Source organism: Eretmochelys imbricata, chromosome 5 (assembly GCF_965152235.1).
Source record: "Eretmochelys imbricata isolate rEreImb1 chromosome 5, rEreImb1.hap1, whole genome shotgun sequence".
Classification (NCBI taxonomy): domain Eukaryota; kingdom Metazoa; phylum Chordata; order Testudines; family Cheloniidae; genus Eretmochelys; species Eretmochelys imbricata.
Window position 1 is genome coordinate 77482234 of NC_135576.1, and position 25228 is coordinate 77507461.

The following is a 25228-nucleotide window of genomic DNA, read 5'->3' on the forward strand; positions in this document are numbered from 1 at the left end:
CGGTGCAGGAGAAGAGGAAGTCCTGTTTCTCCCTAGCTAGGCTGTGACTAGCAGCTAGGAGCCCCCTAGACTGGGGTGCCCCTAGCAGCACAGAGGAAATCGGACCCACTTCAACCTCCAGGAACCTCCCGGAACCTCCCACCAGCTGCAGGCAGTTCCACAGCTGCTGCATTCAGAGCGCACCTCTGAAAACAGTGCAGAAGTGAGAGTGGCAATCCTGTAACCCCCCCCAACAGTTTTGTGACCCCGCTCCCATGACCTCCTTTTGGATTGGGACCCCCACGATTACAACACCATGAAATTTCAGGTGTAAACATCTGAAAATATGAAATTGACCAATTTTAAACCCCCCTCGCCATGAAATTGACCAAAATGGACCATGAATTCGGTAGGGCCCTAGTCATAGTACTTCAGGACTCTATGTTTTTTACTGGGTTGGTGAAATCTAGTTGTAGAACATACCACCAGTTTGGTTTGTCTGCCCTGCCTTTTGACAGTCTGCCCTGAGTTTGGCACTTGTGGTTGTGAACCACTTCAGACAGCATGACAGCTGGATGAAAATCTATAGGCTGTGTTGTGCAGGAGGTCGGACAAGATGATCTAATGGTCCCTTCTGGCCTTAAACCTTATGAATTATTAGGTTCTTGCAGCGTGGGGGACAAAGAGTAGCACTGTATGTGTGAGAGGCAACATCCCACATTAAAAAGCTTTTCACAGTGTCTTGTATTGGAAGATTGTTAGCGGATTATAAAGTGAGAAGAGCAGAGGGGAATTGTTGGAGGCAAGAATGTTTGATGGGAGCATTTTCTTCAGAGGTCAAAGATGTTTTAAAAGGGAAATGAAAGAGAAGTTACGCAATGTAGCAATGAAGTTTGTTGATTCTATGGGACAGAATAGTTTAGCAATTTAAACAGCAGGCTGGAAATATTCAGGCTCCCTGGAGCCAGAGTTTCAAATCTAGGAGGGCTGGCTAATTCTTTCTTTCTTCAAAATAGCTAATTTGAGTTCCATGTTACTCAGTGGATTTTCCAGAAAAGAGCTTAAAAATTTACCCCTGTCTGATTTTAGTGGACTTTCAACAGCGTGGGGTGCAGTTTGTAAGAGCAGGAGTATTCTCCAATGGCATCATATTTCAATACACTATTATGCAAAGTAAATAAAAATATATGATCTGTCCATCCCCTGAAAAGTTTAGTCTGAGACATGATGCAGTGTGAGTAACAAGCTATGATTTGGGGGGATAAATGAGTTGGTCAAAGGAAGGACAAGGGTTACAGTAATAACATAGTGTGGTTACTTGCTTTGGTATATACATGTCTTGATCCATTTAAATTCCAGATCATTAATTTACAAGTTTTGTTTCATTTTTTCCCCTCTATTTAATTTTTTTTAAAGGAAAAATCTGGGGGCTGAAAAATAGCGTTCTTGTAATGTTAATGATGGGAAAAGCAGAATCAAGGTTGAAAGTTCAGCCTTAACTGCTCCTTGTGCAGGAAATAAGTATTTTGGACCTTTAAACCATAATGATTAAATGTATAATTACTATGCAAATCTCCATTTTTATGTTAAGTTTTGAGTGTTTAACAGTGTGACATTAACCTGTGTTTTTGCATTTCATTTTAATTCAAAGGAGGAAATTCACCTTCCATACTACTTAAACTCTGTGGTGGAGGCTGCAGTGAGGGGGAAGGAATGGGTAGAACAGCTTTGCAATTGGGCTTCTACACCTACCCATGTACTTCAGAGACTGTTACTTATAAGTTTGCCTGAATGTGTTAATCTTTCTAAAGAGTTATTAGTACTAGTAGTATTACTGTAGTGCATAGGAGCCCTAGTCATGGACCAGCATCCCATTTTGCTGGGCATTGTACAAACACAGAACAAAAGGATGATGACTGTAATTCTTGTATTGCCCTGGTAAGAATATAATTCAGCAATGCGGGAGTTTCTCTTGCTTGTTAATTTATATAAAGAGAAATTTGCAGGAGTTCTATAAGGGCTTTAAGAGCAGTGATTAAAATGTACAATGCTAACTTAAATTGTTCCCGGCAGAAAGTAGTCTCCTCTAATGAGGAAAAAAGACACAAAGATGAAACCCAGGTTATTTTAAAACCTACTGTCCCTCTGTGGAGTCGCAGGGACTGTTACTAAAATAGATATGTGGCTTGGCAAGTATAGAGCTGCTGAAGTCTGGATTTTTATTCCCCTGTCTTTCCCCTAAATGCTATTCCTATTTATACATTGCTCCAATTCTGTAGTAATATGCAGTTGGTTAAAGTGAGAGTAGAGAATTGGATGACATCACATGACTGAACATTACCTTAATGTAAATTTTTTCATCTTTCAGGGTATTATTGCTTCCTTTTTTCACTTGTAACTTTTTATGTAAAATGTTAAAAGAATCCCAAACCTAAGTAAGAATTTGGAGTCACTTGGCTATCAAATTCAAATTTGCTTTGTTAAAATGTATACTATACTTTATTTGAATAAACCGATTGGCACTGTTTTGAAAGATAGATTTTGATTTCACATCTGGTAAAATAGTTTTTCAGAAATAGTTTGGGTGTTTTTTATTTTGTTACAATAGAATCTTAATGAGATTCCCATCTGTAGAAATTCATGTAGATTTGGATCACAATAGGTGTCACAGGATTTGAATTTGTAAATTGTGCCATGACAAAATGTTTTTCTGCTACTTCAGATACACCATCCCAGACTGATGTCACACTCTCCTTTTCTCTTGTTGATCAGGCAATCAGCAGGCCATTTGGAAAATAAACTTGTTACTGGCACCAAGATCCTTGGAAACAGGGCTCAACAATTGAACCCAACTGATGTCTATTGTAGATTTTGTTTCTAATTGGAAAATATTAAACCCTTTATGTGGACCATAGCTGGATTATTTTTACTGAACTATATGTCCAGCCCTACTTGGAACTTTTCCCCATGAGTTGCCAATATACACTCTGCCTCTTTGTAGCACGGCACATGTCTCAGAATGGTAACACGCTGCAACTGTCAGAGTACGTCTGTTCTAAACTAAATTTCCAGCTTTTTCAGATGAGACAGAAATGGGGGCTCAAACCTAATCATGACTTTAGACTATTCAGCCATAAACTGTTAGTTTCCTGAAGTGCCCTTTTCTGAGCTGGCCTGAAAAGAGTCCTTCCCTACTAAGACCTCTACAGAATCTAAACATATTGACAGGGAATAGCAAGATGAGACTGAACAACTATTAAAAAAAAAAAAAAAAAATCCAGTTAGTACATTTGTGGAAAAATAATCTGAAGCACGGAAACATAATGGGCGAAAGATACTTAGGTATTACTGCTTTCTAAGTACTAGAGTGGACAGCTATGTAGGTACAAATCTGTAATATAATGTGATGGCAAAAAATTCAGTATACTTTCAAATTGCATTGAGTCTTGTCACCTAACAGTCTAAGCAACGTGCCTCTATGTGGCATTAGTGAGACTTCACCTAGAATACTTTATATTTTCTGGACAATGAGGTGCTATCCATCGATCTATGTTCTAATATTGTCATTCATCATCATAGTTCCTCCAAATACCAGAAAAGTGTTGTTATCAGAGGGAATTTTATGGTGGATCAAGAAAAATGATTAAAAGCCTAGGTTGGTTTATTTAAGAGGGAAGACATATGCTGTGGATGATTGGGGAATATAGTTGATAACTAAGTATTTGAAAGATGTAAACACTAAGAGGGGAGAACAATTAAATAGCAAATGGGAATATAAGTAGGACTAATGGAATGAAGCCAAACAAAAAAATGTTGACTGAATATCAGGCAGAATTTCCTACCAGTGAGGTCTCTTAGACTTTGTAATTGTCTCCCAAGGTAAGTGTTGACATACATTTCCTATGAACCATCTAAAGCTGTGCTGGAGAAGACAGCTGAGAATATATTTTAGTTGAACACTCCTGCTTTGGTATAAGGATTTCCATCTCTAATTTATGTGGTTGCCTAGTCTGTCAGGTTTTTTGTTTTAGTTTTTCCAATTTGAGGCTATTTTATGAAACACATTCTAATCTACATGTAGATTGTATTCTCCAAGTCAAGGACTGTCTTCATCTGTTTTTGGAAATCACTCCACACACATTAGACTGCACTGCATTCAACGTAATCATAATCAATATAAATATAATTAGGAAGGCCAAAAAATAATTTGAAGAACAGCTAGCCAAAGACTCAAAGTAATAGCAATTTTTTTTTAAGTACATCAGAAGCAGGAAGCCTGCTAAACAACCAGTGGGGCCACTGGACAGTCGAGATGCTAAAGGAGCACTCAAGGACGATAAGGCCATTGCAGAGAAACTAAATGAATTCTTTGCATCAGTCTTCACGGCTGAGGATGTGAGGGAGATTCCCAAACCTGAGGCATTCTTTTTAGATGACAAATCTGAGGAACTGCCCCAGATTGCCATTAAAGGTGGTTTTGGAACAAACTGATAAACTAAACTGTAATAGGTCATCTGGACCAGATGGTATTCACCCAAGAGTTCTGAAGGAACTCAAATGTGAAATTGCAGAACTACTGACTGTAACCTATCATTTAAATCAGCTTCTGTACCAAATGACTGGAGGATAGCTAATGTGATGCCAATTTTTAAAGAGGGCTCCAGAGGTGACCCCGGCAATTACAGGCCGGTAAGCCTGATTTCAGTACTGGGCAAACTGGTTGAAACTACAGTGAAGAACAAAATTGTCATGCACATAGATGAACATAATTTGCTGGGGAAGAGTCAACATGGTTTTTGTAACAGGAAGTCATGCCTCACCAATCTACTAGAATTCTTTGAGGGGGGTCAACAAGCACATGGACAAGGGGGATCCAGTGGATATAGCGTACTAAGATTTTCAGAAAGCCTTTCGCAGGTTCTCTCACCAAAGGCTCTTAAGCAAAGTAAGCTGTCATGGGATAAGAGGGAAGGCCCTCTCCTATCTTTTAACCACTTACCAATCCATGAAACAATGGGTAGCAATAAATGGTCTGTTTTCAGAATGGAGAGAGGTAAATAGTGGAGACCCCCCAGGGGTCTATATTGGGACCAGTCTTATTCAACATATTCATAAATGATCTGGAAAAAGGGGTAAACAGTGATGTGGCAAAATTTGCAGATGATACAAAACTACTCAAGATAGTTAAGTCCCAAGCAAATTGGAAAGAGCTACAAAAGGATATCACAAAACTGGGTGACTGAGCAACAAAATGGCAATGAAATTCAGTGTTGATGTGCAAAGTAATGCACATCTGAAAATATCATCCCAATGATACATATGAAATGATGGGGTCTAAATTAGCTGTTACCACTCAAGGTCTTGGAGTCATTGTGGATAGTTCTCTGGAAACATCCACTCAATGTGCAGGGCAGTCAAAAAAAAAAAAAAAAAAAAAAGAGCAAACAATGTTGGGAATCATTAAGAAAGGGATAGAAAATAAGACAGAAAATATATTGCCTCTATATAAATCCATGGTACGCCCACATCTTGAATACTGTGTGCAGATGTGGTAGCCCCATCTCAAAAAAGGCATATTGGAATTGGAAAAGGTTCAGAAAAAGGCAACAAAAATGATTAGGGGTGTATGGAATGACTGCCATACGAGGAGAGATTAATAAGACTGGGACTTTTTAGCTTGGAAAAGACACGGCTAAGGGGAGATATGATAGAGGTCTATAAAATCATGACTGGTGCGGAGAAAGTAAATAAAGAAGTGTTATTTACTTCTCATAACACAAGAACTAGGGGTCACCAAATGAAATTAATAGTCAGCAGGTTTAAAGCAAACAAAACAAAGTATTTTTTTTCCACACACAATGCACAGTCAACCCGTGGAACGCCTTGCCAGAGGATGTTCTGAAGGCCAAGATTATAACAGGGTTCAAAAAAGAACTGGAGGTTAGGTCCATCAATGGCTATTAGCCAGGATGGGCAGGGATGGTGTCCCTAGCTTCTGTTTGCCAGAAGCTGGGAATGGACAACAGGGGATGGATCACTTGATGATTACGCGTTCTGTTCATTCCCTCTGGGGCACCTGGCATTGGCCACTGTCGGAAGACAGGATACGGGGCTAGATGGACCTTTGATCTGACCCAGTATGGCCGTTCTTATCTGAAATTAAAATTTCAAATGCCATTTCTGCTTGGTATTTTAATGTTCAAGCTTGACTTCTAATTTCCTAACTAAGGGTTATGCCTACTTCAAAGGTATTTAGCTATAATAGGATTTATCAGTTATGCTAAATATCACCACCATTTCAGATTCAAATATTACTTATTTTAAAGTTTGTGTTTAAAATAAGTAGATTGCTAAATACACACATTAAGGAAATATTTCATTTTCCTTTCTAATATCAACATTTGCTGTGTGTTTAACTTTTGGTGACACCAATCTTTAAGTTTGACACCTATCACTAATCTTTTTAATTTTTTTTCCCACTGAGCACTGAAGAAATCTACTTTCATGTAATATCCAGCTTGTTAACTGGATGAATGAATTGGCAAGCAGGTGATATACAGGAGAAAAATTGGGTTGGAGAAAGGTTACATGGAAGAAATGAGGAGAATAAAAAACAGAGAAAAAATATATAAAAATATAGAGGGATTATCAAGGAAAGAGGTGTTGAATTACAGTGGGAAAATGGGAATATTTAGATATAAAGGGGAAATTATATTTCTGTAGATAAGACATTCAAAACTAAAATTATTTTCAAAATGTTTTTAAAATGCTACTGCTTATGAAAGGTGTTAACTTGATACCCCTGGAAACTAAAGTCTTCTGTTTATACATAGAATGAGTACAGCAGTGGACATACAAGCTTCCCTACGCTCCTGATTAAGTGCTTGGACCCTGTCCTGGAAGAGAGCACTGCTCAGAATGAGAGAATATGCTTTCTATGCCAATTTCATCCTTAGCTTCTGTGCAGAGGTTGCCAATAAGGAAGCCAGCTTTTGGTTCCTTAAGTATTTTTGTCTACATGGATCCAACTCCTAATGCATGTGCACATAAGTTAGGAATCTTTTGGCCAGCAGTGGCCGTTGGAGTTGTGCCTGCATCCTGAATGTTCTTGCCCCTTCCCCACAAATCTGAGGGCAGAAAGGATTGGAGTGAACCCAACCATTGCTCAGGTTCTTCTTGCTGCCCGTGGCAGCACGGCAGAACCCCTGTTGTGTGTGCCTGCTTTGCTGAAACCAAGTTATAATTAGTGATTAGACAGTGGTGGTGTTAGATAAGTACATGACTCTTAGGACTTCTACATACTAGCACTTATTTTGGTATAACTTAAATTGCTCAGGAGTGTGAGAAAGCCACCCTTATGAGCTACGTAAGTTACACCGACCTAAGCGCCAGTGTGGACAATGCTATGTTGACAGGAGAAGTTCTCCATAGAGCATTTGTACTAGCAGCGCTAGAGGGGTGTTGCTACATCAGTAGAGCTGCAACACTGCGGTGATTCTAGTGTAGACTAGCCCGTTAGTTGGCCTATTGGCTTTAACGGAAAAAAAGATGTTGCTATGTTTTACTAATTTTTCATATTTAGGCTCAGAGCCCCCTAACCTACTACTAGGACTCAAGCAATTGTTATGGAAGCTAAATTTCCAGGGTTTAAGACATGCTCCTCTGATGCTTCTGTGCCACTCAGTGATAGGCGTTCTAACTGCCTGTTTTGTGTAGGAAATGGGTATATCCATAGAGCAAGGGTTATCTTCTACTCTTTCCAAGCAGACTCAAAGACTAGGGATGCCTTCTAAAGTTATTTCTTCTGAAGCGCTCTGTCAAGGTTCCTCCCCCACTCTGAACTCTAGGGTACATATGTGGGGACCTGCATGAAAAACCTCCTAAGCTTATCTTTACCAGCTTAGGTCAAAACTTCCCCAAGGTACAAAATATTCCACCCTTTGTCCTTGGATTGGCCGCTACCACCACCAAACTAATACTGGTTACTGGGGAAGAGCTGTTTGGACACGTCTTTCCCCCTAAAATACTTCCCAAAACCTTGCACCCCACTTCCTGGACAAGGTTTGGTAAAAAGCCTCACCAATTTGCATAGGTGACCACAGACCCAAACTCTTGGATCTGAGAACAATGAAAAAGCATTCAGTTTTCTTACAAGAAGACTTTTTAATAAAAATAGAAGTAAATAGAAATAAAGAAATCCCCCCTGTAAAATCAGGATGGTAGATACCTTACAGAGTAATTAGATTCAAAACATAGAGAACCCCTCTAGGCAAAACCTTAAGTTACAAAAAAGATACACAGACAGAAATAGTTATTCTATTCAGCACAGTTCTTTTCTCAGCCATTTAAAGAAATCATAATCTAAGACGTACCTACCTAGATTACTTACTAAAAGTTCTAAGACTCCATTCCTGGTCTATCCCCGGCAAAGACAGAATATAGACAGACCCACAGACCCTTTGTTTCTCTCCCTCCTCCCAGCTTTTGAAAGTATCTTGTCTCCTCATTGGTCATTTTGGTCAGGTGCCAGCGAGGTTACCTTTAGCTTCTTAACCCTTTACAGGTGAGAGGAGCTTTCCCCTGGCCACGAGGGATTTCAAAGGGGTTTACCCTTCCCTTTATATTTATGACACACTCCATGAAAGCCTTTTTGGACAGGGAGAAGGAGGATACAGCTAAGGCTTAGTCTTCCCTCCAGTCCCTCTAAGCTAGGGGCCCAGTAAGCAGTGATTCCACCTTGGGCTTCAGGGTTGAAACATCTGAGACTCCAGTTAGTGACTTCACTCCATTGTTGACTTCTTCAGGAAGGGGGTAGGAAAATGAAATATAGATCTAGAGATAAGATGAGATATAGGTCTCCCTGTTCAAGACCCTTGTAACTGAGACATAGTTCAGTATGTAAGATTTGTCTCAAGCTCCACAGCTGAAGATCAGCCAGTGGCCTAAACTGCGACTCTCTGGCCCTTTGGTGTCAGTTATGAAAAGAGTGTATGCAGTATTGACTAGATCTACTGTGTGCCCCTTTACGGCACTTACTCTGGCACCAGCTTTTTCACTACCCAACAGTACAGGACATTTTGGCCCCTACGTGGCACCAAGTGACCTGCCTGTGGGCCTGAACCAAAATCCCCATTGTTGCCTTGTACAATGCCAACAGTGCTAACTAGTCTTCAGTCACCAAAACCACAGCACCACGTACAGCAGTTGAAGTACAATCTACTTCCCGTACCCAATTAGAAGTGATGAGGGAGTGGTCTAGCACAGAAAGTGTAGTCCCATCACTGGAAGATGTGTATTCCTTTTCATCTTCTCTACTGGAAGACATGGTAGAGACTCCTCTTGTGTTCATCCCCCTTTCCCTCCATGGGCATCACACTGGGAGCTTGGATCTCACAAAGAACAGGCCCCCTTGTATCTTCTGTCCATCAGTCCAGTAATAAATATATGCTATGGGTCATGGTGCTACTGGGCACCCTGGGCTAGGCAGCCATGTGTCCACAATCCATCTTCTGCTCTCCTTTTAGGACAAAACACCTTTCCCATAAGAATTAGGAGGATCAACAGGCAGAAATTGAGAAGCAGTTGATCCTGGTAGAAATTTCATCACCCCTTCATCCCTACTCCCGAAGTGGCTATCATTCCCTCCATGCCTTGTCCAACAGATGATTTTAAGGTGTTCATGGACCCTTGACATCCCCAGAAATAAGGCAAGAGAATTCCCACAAGCCACTAGAGATTCTGCTTCTTTTCATGCCTGGTAGGTTTGCCATGTTTATTAATGACTGACTGTTAGAATTGCAAAGATTTGTGGCAGACTCCATTGTCAGTACCTGCCAGTTCGAAGAACGTGGATAGATGGTACCAAGTTCCTCTCAAAGGGTTTAAGGACTTTTATTTGTATTCAATGCCAGGCTCACTTGTTGCCATGGCAGTTCAGGAAAGATTCAAGCAGCAAGGGCCCCTAAAACAAAAGGAAAAGAACCCTAAGGCTGGATCTGTTTGACAGAAAAATTTGCTCCTCTCCTGATCTCCAGATATGCATTGCCAACTACTAGGTGCTTCTGACAAAATATGACTTTCTGCACTGGGATGTGATTGTGTCTGTTTATGGAAAGACTTCTGCAGGAGCACATGGAAGAATTAAAATTCATCATGCTAGCGGGTCTGCTAATAGCTAGAAATTCCCTGCAGGCTGCTTTGGATGCATCTTATTCAACTGTATGCACCATGGCCACATTGGTGGTGATGCAAATATCCTCCTATATGTGGTTTATTTTGTAAAAGTACCCTTAAAAATAGGTAGGTGAGGCTTAAATTGTTGCTGCTGGAAAAGTCCATGAAGCCTTCCATTTCTGACTCGGAGAAACCTGGAGCAAATCATTCTCACTCTGCTTTGGCACTGGCTAGCTGTGGCTCAGCTTTCTAGTTCCCATGCTGCCTCCTCGCACAAACCCCACTCCTCTGCTGCCTCAGTAACTTCTGAGAGAGGAAGAAAAGAGTACCGCTCTGGTGGAGGATCAAAGTATAGGTCACTCTCACCAACCCTGAGCAAAGGACTTAAAAGTTCTCAGGCTCATCCAAGAGTTACAGCTCAAAGTCTATTCTGGTACACCAACATCAAAGAGCAGTGTCACTGATAGATCCTTTAATCAACAAAGCCCACACTATTTCCAGTACAATGCCAATACTATACACATCAGCACCACCTTTAACATCCACCACTTCACCCCGATACCAATCACAACCTTCACAGTATCAATGGACATTACAGCACTGGATGTCTCAGCACCATGTATTCAAAGCCTTTCACTGTACCAGCTGATCTATTCATAGCTCTGGAGTCTCCTCTATTGGAGTGCTTAAGAGATTTGATCTCCAAGCTGCTGTGGGGAAGGTGAAATGTTATACACTTGATGGGGGCAAGAGCATCATCATATTACCCTAACCAGACAAAATCATTCAGGAATGAATGTGGACTGTTCATGCCTTTGTTGATAGCATTAAGGGTCAGGCAGTATCCTTACAGACTTTATCAAAATAGATTTCCAACCTTATAAGAGCATGTTACAAGTTAGCCAGATTAGATCCACCTGCCACATTGGAGTTTATTCTACTTGAGCACAGACAGTCTCAGCTGCATGTTTCAAGAATGTCCCTATTTTTGAAATTGTAGGGCAGCTACACTGAGCTCTGTCCAGACTTTTACCGGGCACTGTTCTTTAATGGAGGCTTCCAGATTGGAAGCCAGTTTTGGTAGGGCTATTTCTACAGTCATTGTTTTAGTAGGATGCCTAGCACTCACCTCCAAGCCAACAGGTAACTGCTTGTTAGTCACCAAGAGTGGGATCCATGTGGACAGATACTTGAAGAAAGAATGGTTACTTACATTAACTGTCATTCTCCAAAACATGTTGGCCACGTAGATCCCATGGCGTGCCCTCCTTTCCTGATACTTCAGAGTCATACTCCTCTAGGATTCTATATTGATGAATGACAGGTTTCAGAGTAACAGCCATGTTAGTCTGTATTCGCAAAAAGAAAAGGAGTACTTGTGGCACCTTAGAGACTAACCAATTTATCTGAGCATAAGCTTTTGTGAGCTACAGCTCACTTCATCGGATGCATACTGTGGAAACTGCAGAAGACATTATATACACAGAGACCATGAAACAATACCTCCTCCCACCCCACTCTCCCCCCCCCCCCCCCACACACACACACACTCACTCTCCTGCTGGTAATAGCCCATCCAAAGTGACCACTCTCTTTACAATGTGTATGACTCTGGTGAGGGCGTGCAAGGATAGCTAGGGCTCAAGCTTGGCCCCAGTGGACACTGCTGGCCAAAATAATCCTATCTCATGCACGTGGGGTGCGGGCACACTAAGAGTAGTATCCACATGGAGGACACATCTTGAAGAATCACAGTTATTGTAAGCTACTGTATTGCTTTATTGAAGCAGTTATGCTGGTCAGTTTTGTGAGGTGGGTACCTATCCACTTTAAACTGGGATCAGCAACTCATTTCATATAGACCACTGAACTATCATTTGATGGTACTGAACTGGGGTCTATATTCTATTACCAGTGTAAACAACTAGCAAGTCCAAATGCGGACTTAAGTATGGTCTGTTTTTCATAAAAGTTTGATTTTACCATTGGGATGAAAATGCTTAGTCTTTTTTTAGACTGCATCTACTGTGGACAGATAAACCAGCATACCAATTCTGCAGTCTGTTGTATTGAACTACACCCATAGGATTAGGTCTTTAGTTGTGTTTTTTTTTTTAAAGCAGAGTTAATCTACTTTTGTAGATAATGGCACCAGTATCTGTACAGCCACATTGCGTAGGATGTCATGCTATGTGTATTGTATCAAAGAACAAGCCTTTTTAGTGTGCTCTAAAAGGTTCAAACTAGGAAGTGACACTTTGTAGTATTTGCTGGGGAATTAGCAGACAATTCTGTACCTGCTAAAACTATTGCTAGTGCATGGAAAATATATAGGGTGGGGAAAGAACTCTTTTGAGTTTTGGAATAGGCTTTACTAAGTATTTCTGTCAGGGAAACCAATGTTATGATAAGACTGTTATCAATTTAAATTGAAAGTATGGTTTTACAAAACTTTAAGTTTGAATATAAACCTTAATATGAATAGAAATGTTTCCTTGTATTAAATTTCAGTGCAGTGGTGTTTTTAAAATTTTAAACACTTTTCTGAATTGTTGTAAATGACATCCACCCATGAACCCAAATGACATCATAGTAACCATAGAGTTAGAAGGAACTGCAAGGGTCATCTAGTGTAACCCTCTACCAAGATGCAGGATTTGTTGTGTCTAAAAAACTATCCACAACAGATGGCTTTTGAAAAGCCTCCTTTTGAAAAGCTTCTACAACATGATTTTAGAACACTAATGGAATGTTACTGAACCAGAAAAGTGAAACTGATAAGAAAATTGAAGTTAAACTAAGTGGTAAATTTTTCATGGTCTAGGCTGAATGAAATTCCAAATGTAAACTATTCCGCTTTACTTGTCTAAAGATGTCTGTACTCCTCTTCCCACCCCCAACCGCATGTCAGCAAGTCTCAGAGCCCAGGTCAACTGACTCGGGCTCATGCTATGGAACTAAAAATAGCAGTGTAGATGTTCCCACTTGGGTTGAAGCCAGGACTCTGAAACACACCCCTTTTCCAGGCTTCAGAGCCCCAGCTTCGACCTGAGTGGGAACATCTGGACTGTTATTTTTCAGCCTCATAGTGTGAGCCCAAGTCAGTTGCCCTGGGTTGGGACACCAGTTGCCACAGGTGAGTTTGTTGTTTTGCATTGTAGATGTACCCTCCATGACACTACAGTAGATTGGTTTTTACTTTTTGTCTTGACAGTTCTTTGACTTGTTTTAAAAAAAGAAAACGTCCATTTGACCAGCCATAAGAGTCACTACTACAAAACTAGTCATAGAATAATTATTTTTATCATGTGTTTGATTGTGGCATACTAGTTTTTTTAGCAAGCACAGAAAAGCATAGAATTGTAGGAGTGGAAGGGACCATCTAGTCCAGTCCCCTGCACTCATGGTGGGACCTCTCGAGGCAGGGTCCAGGTGGATTGCCCTCAATGCCGACCAGACTGTCTGGCTCGGTTCCATCCGGCTGGGACTCGCAGCACCGCTCGTCCTCAAGGAGCAAATATCGGCGGGACCATGGCAGGCATCGCCATCGGTCCTCCTCTTGGAGAGGGTACCACAGTCAATCATGGCATGGTCATCGATGCCGTTCCTGCTCGGACTCCCGCTCCAAGTCTCCAAGATATCGCAGCCCCGGGCGTCGATCACCAGCATTTCACCATTGCGGGTCTGCCCGTAGAAGCCATTCGTGGAGCAACTGTTAGCGCCGGTACTGGTCCTCCATGTCGAGATCGTGGTCCCATGGCCATCGTAGATCCCGACACCGCCGCTCCTCCCGATCCAGAGACAGCAGCAGGTCTTACACCAGCTGGGTCTCCATTCGTAGCAGTCCTTCGATGGGCCAGGCCAGCCAACCCAAACAGCTGGCCATGCCGGTGCCACAGCAGGTGTAGTGGCTCCGAGCATTATGGCCGGCCCAATGGTACCAGTGGGCACTGTGGCCTCTGGCGCAGCCCCTGGTGGGAGCTCGCTCAGTGGCCGGAGCTTCGGAAGCACTGTTGGCCTCCCTCCAGACCCCCAAGAAGGGAGGCGGTGGGACATACGTCCTCAGCACCGTGCCCACAGTCCAACCAGGTGGTGGACCCTCGGTGCCGGCCAACACCCAGAGCACCGCACTGGCCTCTTCGTCCCTCCCGGAGGAGGTGATTGCAGCCCCGCCCCCCTCCGTCCCACAGGAGGACTTCAAGGCCCAAGAACTCCTTTAAAAGGGTGGCAGCAAGCCTCCACTTCCAGGCAGAGGAGATGATGGAGCCCTCAGACTCTCTGTTGTACATGTTGTCTCCATTGGTACTGGGTAGGGTGGCCTTGCCTCTCCGTGAAGGGGTGGCTAAGATTTCAAATGCCCTGTGGCAAACACCGGCCTCACTGGCCCCCGTTTCTAAAAAGGCAGAACACAAGTACTTTGTAACCGCTAAGGGGCATGAGTACTTGTATACCCATCCGGCGCCCAACTCCCTGGTGGTCGATTCGGTCAACCACAGGGAACGGCAGGGTCAGCCAGCCCCGACCCCAAAGAACAAAGACTCTCCGAGACTGGACTCTTTCAGAAGGAAAGTTTATGAATCTTCGAGCTTCCCGTTACAAGTGGCAAACCATCACCACCTGGGCTGGTACGAATTCAATCTGTGTGGCTCCCTGCCCAAGTTTGAGGACTCCCTCCAGGAGCATGACAGGAAGGAGTTCAAGGCACTAGTAGAGGAAGGGGCAGCAGCCGCTGGGGCATCCCCTTGGATGCTGCGGACACAGCCGCATGATCAGTGGCCTCCGCGGTGTCCATGAGACAGGTGTCATGGCTCCTGCTCTCTGGGCTGCCCAGAGAGGCGCAGTCTTCCATGCAGGATCTCCCATTTCATGGGAAAGCTCTGTTTGCAGAGGAAACAGATACAAGGCTGCATGGCATGAAGGATTCCCGCACGACCCTCCAGACTCTGGGCCTCTATATCCCAGCTCCGGCAAAACCTAAGTTCAAGCTGCAGCAGACTCCCACCCAGGCCGCCCTCCCGAAGTGCGAGGCTGCCCATAAGAAGCAGCGGGACTATAAGAGATGCCCTCAGAGGCAGTCTCAGCCTGCTCCCCAGCCTGGGTCCTCCAAGGGCAAGCAGGTGGGGAAAAGGCGTTTTTGACGGGACGCTTGGGGACACCCCACCAGTCCTCATCAAGGATCCACCCCCAACAAAGCTTCCCTTCTCCAACTGGTTGTGTGTTTTCCTCCCGGAATGGTTGTGGCTAACCTTGGACAGATGGGTCCTCAACACCATCTCCCAGGGTTACACCCTCCAATTTACTTCCTCTCTGCCCAACCACCCCCTGCCCCCATCTTCCTTGGGGGACCCCTCGCACAAAGCTCTGCTCGAGCAGGAGGTGGGGCAGCTCCTAGGTCTAGGAGCGATAGAGGCGGCACCCGAGGCATTCATGGGCAAGGGGTATTACTCCCATTATTTCCTTATCCCGAAGGCTAACGGGGGGCTCAGGCCCATCCTGGACCTCCAAGGTCTGAACCAGTACATGGTGAAGCTCAAGTTCCGCATGGTCTCCCTGGCCTCCATCATCCCCCTCCCTGGATCCTTGGGACTGGTACCCTGACCTCAATCTACAGGACGCGTACTTCCACATCCACATATTCGAGGGGCACAGGCGCTTCCTCCATTTCATGGTGGGGCAGAATCATTACCAATTTGTGGTCCTCCCGTATGGTCTGTCCACTGCTCCCAGGGTGTTGACAAAATGCATGTTGGTGGTGGTAGCGGCCTACCTCAGACGGCGGGGGGTCCAGGTATTTCCCTATCTGGATGATTGGCTTGTCAAGGGCACCTCCCAGTTGCAGATGAGGGATCACGTGGCGCTCCTCCTGTCCACATGCACCGCCTTGGGCCTGTTGGTAAAACCTCACCAAGTCCACGTTAGTCCTAGTCCAACGCATAGAGTTTATTGGGGCGCTCCTGGATGCAATATTGGCCAGGGCCTTTCTCCCGCCAGACAGATTTGAGACCCTGAAAGGTCTAATCGACTTGGTCACAAGGTTCCCCGTGACAACAGTCAGGGTTTGCCTACAACTCTTGGGTCACATGTCAGCATGCATGTACGTGGTCCGTTACGAGACTCAGGATGAGGCCCCTCCAGCTCTGGTTGGCCTCTAAGTTCTCCTGGGCCACGGACAGGATGGACAAGGTCCTCACCGTTCCACACTGTGATCACCTCCCTACGGTGGTGGTCCACCCCAAACAACATGCTCCAAGGGGTCCCGTTCAGGGACAGGGCCCCGTCGTTGGAGCTGGTGTCCCCGTCGTTGGAGCTGGTGTCGGACCTGGGTTGGGGGCCCATGTGGGGAACTTTCAGACCCAAGGCCCGTGGTCAACTCAAGATCTGACTTTACATATAAACGTCAAGGAGCTCAGGGCGGTGCGGCTGGCATGTCTGGCCTTCCGCTCGCACCTGGAGGGCGGGGTACTCACGGACAACATGGTCTCAGTGTTCTATATCAACAGGCAAGGTGGCGCCCAATCCTCTGCCACAAAGCACTGAGGCTGTGGGACTTCTTTATAGCCTATGACATCCACCTGAAGGCCTTCCACCTACCGGGTGCCCGGAATGAGAGGGTAGGGACTTGAGCAGGGACTTTTCCTCGCAACACAAGTGGTCCCTCCACCCAGAAGTGGCCCACCAGCTCTTCTGAAGGCGGGGAACTCCCCAGGTGGACCTGTTCGCAACTTGGCAGCACTGGCGATGCCCCTGGTTCTCCTGGGGGGCCTGGGGAGGTGCACTATCTCCGATGCCTTTCTCCTGTCCTGGTCAGGTTGGCTTCTCTACACCTTTCCCCTGCTCCCTCTAATCAGCAGGGTCCTGGAGAAGATAAAGACAGACAAGGCCCAAGTCCTCCTGATTGCCGCAGTGTGGCCCAGGCAGCATTGGTACGGGACCCGCACAGGCCTGGCGGTAGCTCTGCCATGGCCGTTGCTGCTCCGCCCGGACCTGCTCTCTCAGGACCTGGGCTGCCTCCTCCATCCCAGCCTGGCGGCTCTTTACCTCGCGGCGTGGCTGCTCATTGGTTAGGTGGAAAGGAAAGGATGTGCTCAGAGCAAGTTCAGCGCGTCGTCCTCGAAAGTAGACAGCCTTCCACTTGCCCCGCTTATTTGGTGAAGTAGTCCCAGTTTTCAAGGTAGGCGGCGGACTAGGATGTCTCCCCGGTGCTTGCCCCAATCCAGTTTATCCTTGATTACCTCCTCCACCTGAGGGCCCAGGGTCTGGCGCCCTCGTCAGTCAAGGTGCACCTGGCAGCCATATCGGCCTTCCATCCGCAAGTGCAAGGGCACATGGTATTTTCCCATGCAATGACTGGCCGGTTCCTTAAGGGTTTGGACTATCTTTTTCCATATTCTAGACCCTCGGTCCCACAGTGGGACCTGAACCTGGAGTTGGCTGGTCTCACAGAGCCCCCTTTTTAACTACTGGCCACATGCTCCTGGTCTCACCTCTCATGGAAGGTGGCCTTCCTGGTTGCAATCACATTGGCCAGGCAAGTCTCGGAGCGCCGAGCCGCCGTACACGGTCTTTCATAAAGACAAGGTCCAGCTCCACCCACACCCCGCATTCCTCCCGTAGGTGGTCTCTATCTACCACATGGGTCAGGACATTTTTCTACCGGTTCTCTGCTCCAAGCCTTACATGTCTAGTGAGGAGCGCCGTCTCCACACACTCGATTTGTGGCGGGCTCTGGCTTTCCACCTCGAGCGGACCAAGTCGTTCAGAAAGTCCTCGCAACTGTTCGTCGCCTCTGCTGAGCGTCCAAAGGGCCGACCGATTTCCACTGAGCAGCTTTGCAATCGGATCACTTCATGCATCCGTTCCTGTTATGAGCTGGCGGGTGTCCCCCCCACCACCTATTGTGAGGGCACACCCGACTTGGGCGCAGGCCTCGTTGGCTGCCTTTGTGGCCCACGTCCCTATCCAGGACATTTGTAGGGCCGCCATGAAGTCTTCGGTTCACATCTTCACCTTGCACTATGCGATCGACCCCCAAACCAGGGATGACGCCCGGTTTGGCAGGGCTGCCCTCCATCCTGGGAACTTGTGAACTCCTACCCACCTCCAACAGATATAGCTTGGAATCAGCTATTGTGGAATGCACATGAGCAATCACTCAAAGAAAAGACAGTTACCTTTTCCGTAACTGATGATCTTCGAGATGTGTTGCTCATGTCTTTTCCACATCCCACCCTCCTTCCCCTCTGTCGGAGTTGTCTGGCAAGAAGGAACTGAGGGTGGGGGAGTGCGTGGCTCCCCTTATAACGCGCCAGGCAGGTGCCACTCCAGGAGTCGGGGGGTGGGACTCTCCCCCCTACGGGTACTGCTAGGGGAAAAACTTCCGGCACCAGTGCACATGGCGAGCATGCACACCTACTGTGGAATAGACATGAGCAACACACTTGAACACCAGTTACAGAAAAGGTAACCGTCTTACATTGTAGGCCTGACTTGACATGAGTAATGAGGCCTCACCCATGTCCAATTTCTTGGGAGACTGGATTAGGGAAGTGAATGAATCAGCAAGCTAGGAACAGAATGTCTGTACTAGCTAAAATAGGGGGAAATACCCAGGAAACCATTTACAATGGACCATAAAACAGTAAATAAGATAGTCCTGGAACGTAAGATAAGGTCAGGGATAAGTTGTTCATAGACAGTGCATGCTGCATAGGGATTGTATAGTAAATGCATTGTAATGTTTTAATGTATATAAAGGCAGAGATTTGCTGTGTAATTTTGGATGTTGATATGCCCTATGCCCACCCTCTACCCTTAAGTCTGATCAACTCAGTGTAGCTTTGCTGTATTCCGAATAAAGAAGCCTGAGTGATGAGACTAGAGTCAAACTAAGTTCATAGAGAACCAAGTGGGGTTCCCTTGAGACTTCTTCCGACATGTTTTAGTACAATTAGCTTAGGATGGTCTTTTGTAGTTTCTGCTGTTCCATATCATCTGGCGTCCCACGGAGGGTTAGGGAGTGGATGTTTGTGGAAAAGAGGTGCATGGGCTCATGTGACTCTAGTCTCTACTGGCCCCCGCAGAAATATGGGGTGAGTGGACACCACTTTCTCCACTGGCTCCCTAGGAGTAAGGGCAGAGGCCTGCAACACCTCTGCTGCCACAATTTTTGTTGGCTTCTGCTGTCCTTTCCACCCACCTCTATGTATATGAGAGGAGGGGGAAGACTGCTCCTTCCTCTGGAATTTATGTTGTTCTTTCCTAGACTTCTATGATAGCTCATTTTAAATTGATTTGCAATTGTGATAGTTTTACCATAGTTATAAGGATTATACCATTAATTGCTTGTATAGATTCCCTTTGCAATGTACATTGTAGCTTTGTACTCCATTTAGTGTATTGCAGTTCCAAAAATAAGCAAAAATCCCCACTTAAAATACCTGGGTTTTTTCTAAATTGCTTCCCTAATTTTGCATAGGAGAAAAGCATTGTCTAGTGGACTGTGCGCGGAGTCAAACCTCCTAATTCTTAGCCCAGTGACTTACCGTGGGCACATCACTTAACCACTTTGTCCTAGTTTTCCCATCTGTGTAGTATTTGAAAAGTCATGTAAAACCGAATCATAGATTCTAGGGGTGAAAATACCTGTTAGATCATGCTGTCTGTCTACCTGCCAATGCAAGATTGTTTCCTATTGTACATTTACTAGTGTGTTTTCAATTTGGTTTTAAATGTGTCGACTTGTGATTGAGCTTCTTCCAGGGCCTCTGGGCGATGATTTTAGAAGTTAATAGATCTCACTGTCGAGGTTTTTCCTAACTTTCATATCAAATGTATTTTCCCTTTCTTAATTTCATCCCATTACTCTTGGTTATACTTTACTATGCTGCAGCTTACACTCATTAATTATTGAAAAGCACACGTTTTACACAACACTTAACGACATAGATAAAACACATTCTATGCTTAGAAGAGCTAACAAGCTAAATAAGATGGACACAGGACAACATTGTGAGAGAAGAAAATGTGTGTGGATTATTAATGATAAAGGAGGAACTGCCTAGAAAGGTGAAAAGAAAAGGAGTACTTGTGGCACCTTAGAGACTAACCAGTTTATTTGAGCATGAGCTTTCGTGAGCTACAGCTCACTTCATCAGATACAGAAAGGTGAGTTTAAGGAGGGATTTCAGGAAGTAGCATGAGAATGGCTAGCAGATGAGGACAGGCAGACTAGTTGTGGGGAGCAGCATGATAAAATGTACATAACTGAAAGTAGGGAAAAGTGACTAAGAGTGTAAAGCAGAAGGACTGGAATGCTCATTGGAAGGTAAGCAGGGGGAAATGAGGATCCTCTCTCCTTAATGTTCACATTTTTCAGCTATTTATAGACTAGGTGTGCATATGTAGCACTTAATCTTTGCGTGTAAATCAACTGGTCTGGACCACTAATTACTCTGGTTGTTATGAACTCATTCCCTAGAATTTTTCTTCTGAGGTATCCATATTTGAACACAGTGTTACAGCACAGAAACAAGGGTCTATCTCCCTGCTCCGCATCACAATGCCTGCATATACAGCCCAAAGTTGCATTGATCTCGTTGTTGCCATATCACACTGCAAACACAGGACTAATTTACTCTTCTTTGTCATGTTTAAGTTGCTCCCCAGCTTTCTGCCTATTTGAATATCTATTTTATGAATTATTTTCCTCAAACATTAGCATCACCAGTAACAAAGCAGGGTCTGGTGATAGGTAGCCCAGAGCCTAACTGGCAATTTCTTCCTTTACCAGTTTTATGAATGATTTGCATTATAATTTTTAAAACTATAGATATGTAGGAAGTCACTTGGTCCTCATGTAATCTAGTAATATAAACTGTTTTAAAATGGACATATGGCAAACAATCTATACTATAATTTATTTTCTTCAATACCCGTAAAAAAAACAAAAAACCAAGCCAATATAAACTCTAAAATAGGTATTGAATATGTACAGTTTCTAAGATTAATAAGGATTTTAATATTCTTTTTAATACATGCATCCGTCCTAATTGTGGTCACAGTTAGTTTAAAATATACTTCTCTAAAGATGCCTGCTGTGTAGGGTTCTCCCTTCTGGCTTAAGAATCCTTCATAGATGATAGCTTCAGAGAAGTGGAATTACAGGTAAGTAATTTTTCCCTTTCAACCTCAATTACAAGGCTGTAATCAAATCTATATATTTACTCAGGAAAGAATTCAGAGTTTCTGGTAAATGGGCATTTCTAAACCTCCCATAGTCTATTTTAAGTGACAAATTCAGGCAATTGTGTTTCTAAAAATAAGATCTGATCCTGCAGACTGTACTCACTCAAAACTCCCACTGGCTTTAGTGTAACCAGGTACTGTTGTGATGGTTATGAGATAAATAGATTAGGAAAAATCTGGCTTTAAATACGTATGGCAACATTTTGCAAGTAAATTCAGTAAAATTTTACCTGTAAGTGTTCATAAATATTGGTGTCTATGCCATCTTTGAAGAACTGATCCTATTCTCCTTTAAATTAGTAGGAGTAATCCAAGTTTACTAAACCTTTCCAAGATTTACCTTCATAAACATTATTATAAAGTACTGTTATTACACATGTCTAAGAAGAGTAAACATTTTTCTTCCACAGGAAATAAATCCGGATCAAGTAACCAAACTTGCTCTTGGAGGAGAGATTAATTTTGAGCAAGTCTGCAAAAAGGTATGACTTTTTTATCTTATAAACATTAGGACATGTGCAAGTGTGGGTATGTGTATGCATTTGCAAATACCAATCCACTAAGACGTGTGTGTCTATGTATGTAGAATTATGTGTGTATGAAGAATTAGTAGGGGAAGCAAAAGTGGATGGGAATCTGGGAGGCAGTGACCATGAGTTGGTTGAGTTCAGGATCCTGACACAGGGAAGAAAGGTAAGCAGCAGGATACGGACCCTGGACTTCAGGAAAGCAGACTTCGACTCCCTCAGGGAACAGATGGGTAGGATCCCCTGGGGGACTAACATGAAGGGGAAAGGAGTCCAGGAGAGCTGGCTGTATTTCAAGGAATCCCTGTTGAGGTTACAGGGACAAACCATCCCGATGTGTCAAAAGAATAGTAAATATGGCAGGCGACCAGCTTGGTTTAACAGTGAAATCCTAGCAGATCTTAAGCATAAAAAAGAAGCTTACAAGAAGTGGAAGGTAGGACATATGACCAGGGAAGAGTATAAAAATATTGCTCGGGCATGTAGGAATGAAATTAGGAGGGCCAAATAGCACCTGGAGCTGCAGCTAGCGAGAGATGTTAAGAGTAACAAGAAGTGTTTCTTCAGGTATATTGGCAACAAGAAGAAAGCCAAGGAAAGTGTGGGCTCCTTAATGAATGAGGGAGGCAACCTACTGACAGAGGATGTGGAAAAAGCTAATGTACTCAATGCTTTTTTTGCCTCTGTCCTCACGAACAAGGTCAGCTCCCAGACTGCTGTGCTGGGCATCACAACATGGGGAATAGATGGCCAGCCCTCTGTGGAGAAAGAGGTGGTTAGGGACTATTTAGAAAAGCTGGACGTTGCACAAGTCCATGGGGCCGGACGAGTTGCATCCGAGAGTGCTAAAGGAACTGGCGGCTGTGATTGCAGAGCCATTGGCCATTATCTTTGAAAACTCGTGGCGAACGGGGGAAGTCCCGGATGACTGGAAAAAGGCTAATGTAGTGCCAATCTTTAAAAAAGGGAAGAAGGAGGATCCTGGGAACTACAGGCCAGTGAGCCTCACTTCAGTCCCCGGAAAAATCATGGAGCAGGTCCTCAAAGAATCAATCCTGAAGCACTTACATGAGAGGAAAGTGATCAGGAACAGTCAGCATGGATTCACCAAGGGAAGGTCATGCCTGACTAATCTAATCGCCTTCTATGATGAGATTACTGGTTCTGTGGATGAAGGGAAAGCAGTGGATGTATTGTTTCTTGACTTTAGCAAAGCTTTTGACACGGTCTCCCACAGTATTCTTGTCAGCAAGTTAAAGAAGTATGGGCTGGATGAATGCACTATAAGGTGGGTAGAAAATTGGCTAGATTGTCGGGCTCAGCGGGTAGTGATCAATGGCTCCATGTCTAGTTGGCAGCCGGTGTCAAGTGGAGTGCCCCAGGGGTCGGTCGTGGGGCCGGTTTTGTTCAATATCTTCATAAATGATCTGGAGGATGGTGTGGATTGCACTCTCAGCAAATTTGCGGATGATACTAAACTGGGAGGAGTGGTAGATACTTTGGAGGGCAGGGATAGGACACAGAGGGACCTAGACAAATTGGAGGATTGGGCCAAAAGAAATCTGATGAGGTTCAATAAGGATAAGTGCAGGGTCCTGCACTTAGGACGGAAGAACCCAATGCACAGCTACAGACTAGGGACCGAATGGCTAGGCAGCATTCTGCGGAAAAGGACCTAGGGGTGACAGTGGACGAGAAGCTGGATATGAGTCAGCAGTGTGCCCTTGTTGCCAAGAAGGCCAATGGCATTTTGGGATGTATAAGTAGGGGCATAGCGAGCAGATCGAGGGATGTGATTGTCCCCCTCTATTCGACATTGGTGAGGCCTCATCTGGGGTACTGTGTCCAGTTTTGGGCCCCACACTACAAGAAGGATGTGGATAAATTGGAGAGAGTCCAGCGAAGGGCAACAAAAATGATTAGGGGTCTGGAACATATGAGTTATGAGGAGAGGCTGAAGGAACTGGGATTATTTAGTCTGCAGAAGAGAAGAATGAGGGGGGATTTGATAGCTGCTTTCAACTACCTGAGAGGTAGTTCCAGAGAGGATGGCTCTAGACTGTTCTCATGGTAGCAGATGACAGAACGAGGAGTAATGGTCTCAAGTTGCAGTGGGGGAGGTTTAGATTGGATATTAGGAAAAACTTTTTCACTAGGAGGGTGGTGAAACACTGGAATGCGTTGCCTAGGGAGGTGGTGGTATCTCCTTCCTTAAAAGTTTTTAAGGTCAGGCTTGACAAAGCCCTGGCTGGGATGATTTAATTGGGGATGGGTCCTGCTTTTGAGCAGGGGGTTGGTCTAGATGACCTCCTGAGGTCCCTTCCAACCCTGATATTCTATGATTCTATGTATTTTAAAAAGCAATTTAGCAGGAATGGCTTGTTAAGGCTGGTGAGGCTAATCCCCATCAATAGTAGGCAACCACATCATTGGCCTATATAACATCTATATCAGGGTGTCATGGCCTGCCTAATATATTTGTGACCCACATGACCTATTCGTGGACAATGTACATTTTCATTTGTTATAAAGTAAATTTCCAACCCATTTCGCTGCAGAGGGAAACGTCCAAATGTGAACAGGGTATAACTGACGTCATGGTGTCTGCAGACAGTCTGAAATAATGACTGGCTGGTGAACTCCCTGTCCCCTATTAATCTCATTGGTGTATCACCTCGAAAGCCTGAAAATAATAAATTGTCAACATTAACTATTCCGTTGTTGATGTTTCTAGCAAATCCAAAGTATATGAGTACTAATAGTTTGTTCTGTTGGGAAGGAAATTCAGAGGGTGGATGCACAGCCAAAATAATGGGAGAAAAATGGAGAAGGAAGAGAAACAAAGGGCAGGAATGACAGAGTCCTAAAGGGGAGAATATTTTGCCACTGAGTGATACTGAATGTTACAAGAAGGTATTGAATCAATAATAAATAGGTAAAATTTTGTTTTATATATTTATTTTTATGTAATTTTATATTACATATTCTTTTGATCTCTGACATCAGTGTACTTTCCACTGAGGATCGTGTGGAGTATGAAGTCTGGAATTTATATCTGAGGCTAACATGGAATTCAGTCATCTCCTCTGAATGGGCTTGACATCCCCGAGCATACTGTACTGCATGAGGGTGTAGAGGAGTCTGATTCAGCTGAAGTTTCTTCAGCCCCAGAAGCAGGCCCACTGACAGTGGGGGGCAAAGGGGACAATTGCCCAGGGGCCCAGGCAATTTAAAAGGGCCTGAGGGCCACCTCTGGCAGTGCAGAGGAGTTAAGGCAGGCTTCCTCCCCGTCCTCACTCCACGAT

General features: G+C 44.4%; 1 protein-coding gene across 3 annotated transcripts in view; it reads left to right on the top strand.

Annotated features, from left to right (window-relative positions):
- SRFBP1 (serum response factor binding protein 1) overlaps positions 1 to 25228 on the top strand; it is a 133956-nt gene that overhangs the window by 75665 nt on the left and 33063 nt on the right. For all 3 annotated transcript variants that reach the window (XM_077817370.1, XM_077817371.1, XM_077817369.1), the window contains one exon: positions 21807 to 21878. In XM_077817370.1, coding sequence (XP_077673496.1) covers positions 21807 to 21878 — 72 coding nt within the window. The remainder of the gene's footprint in view (positions 1 to 21806; positions 21879 to 25228) is intronic.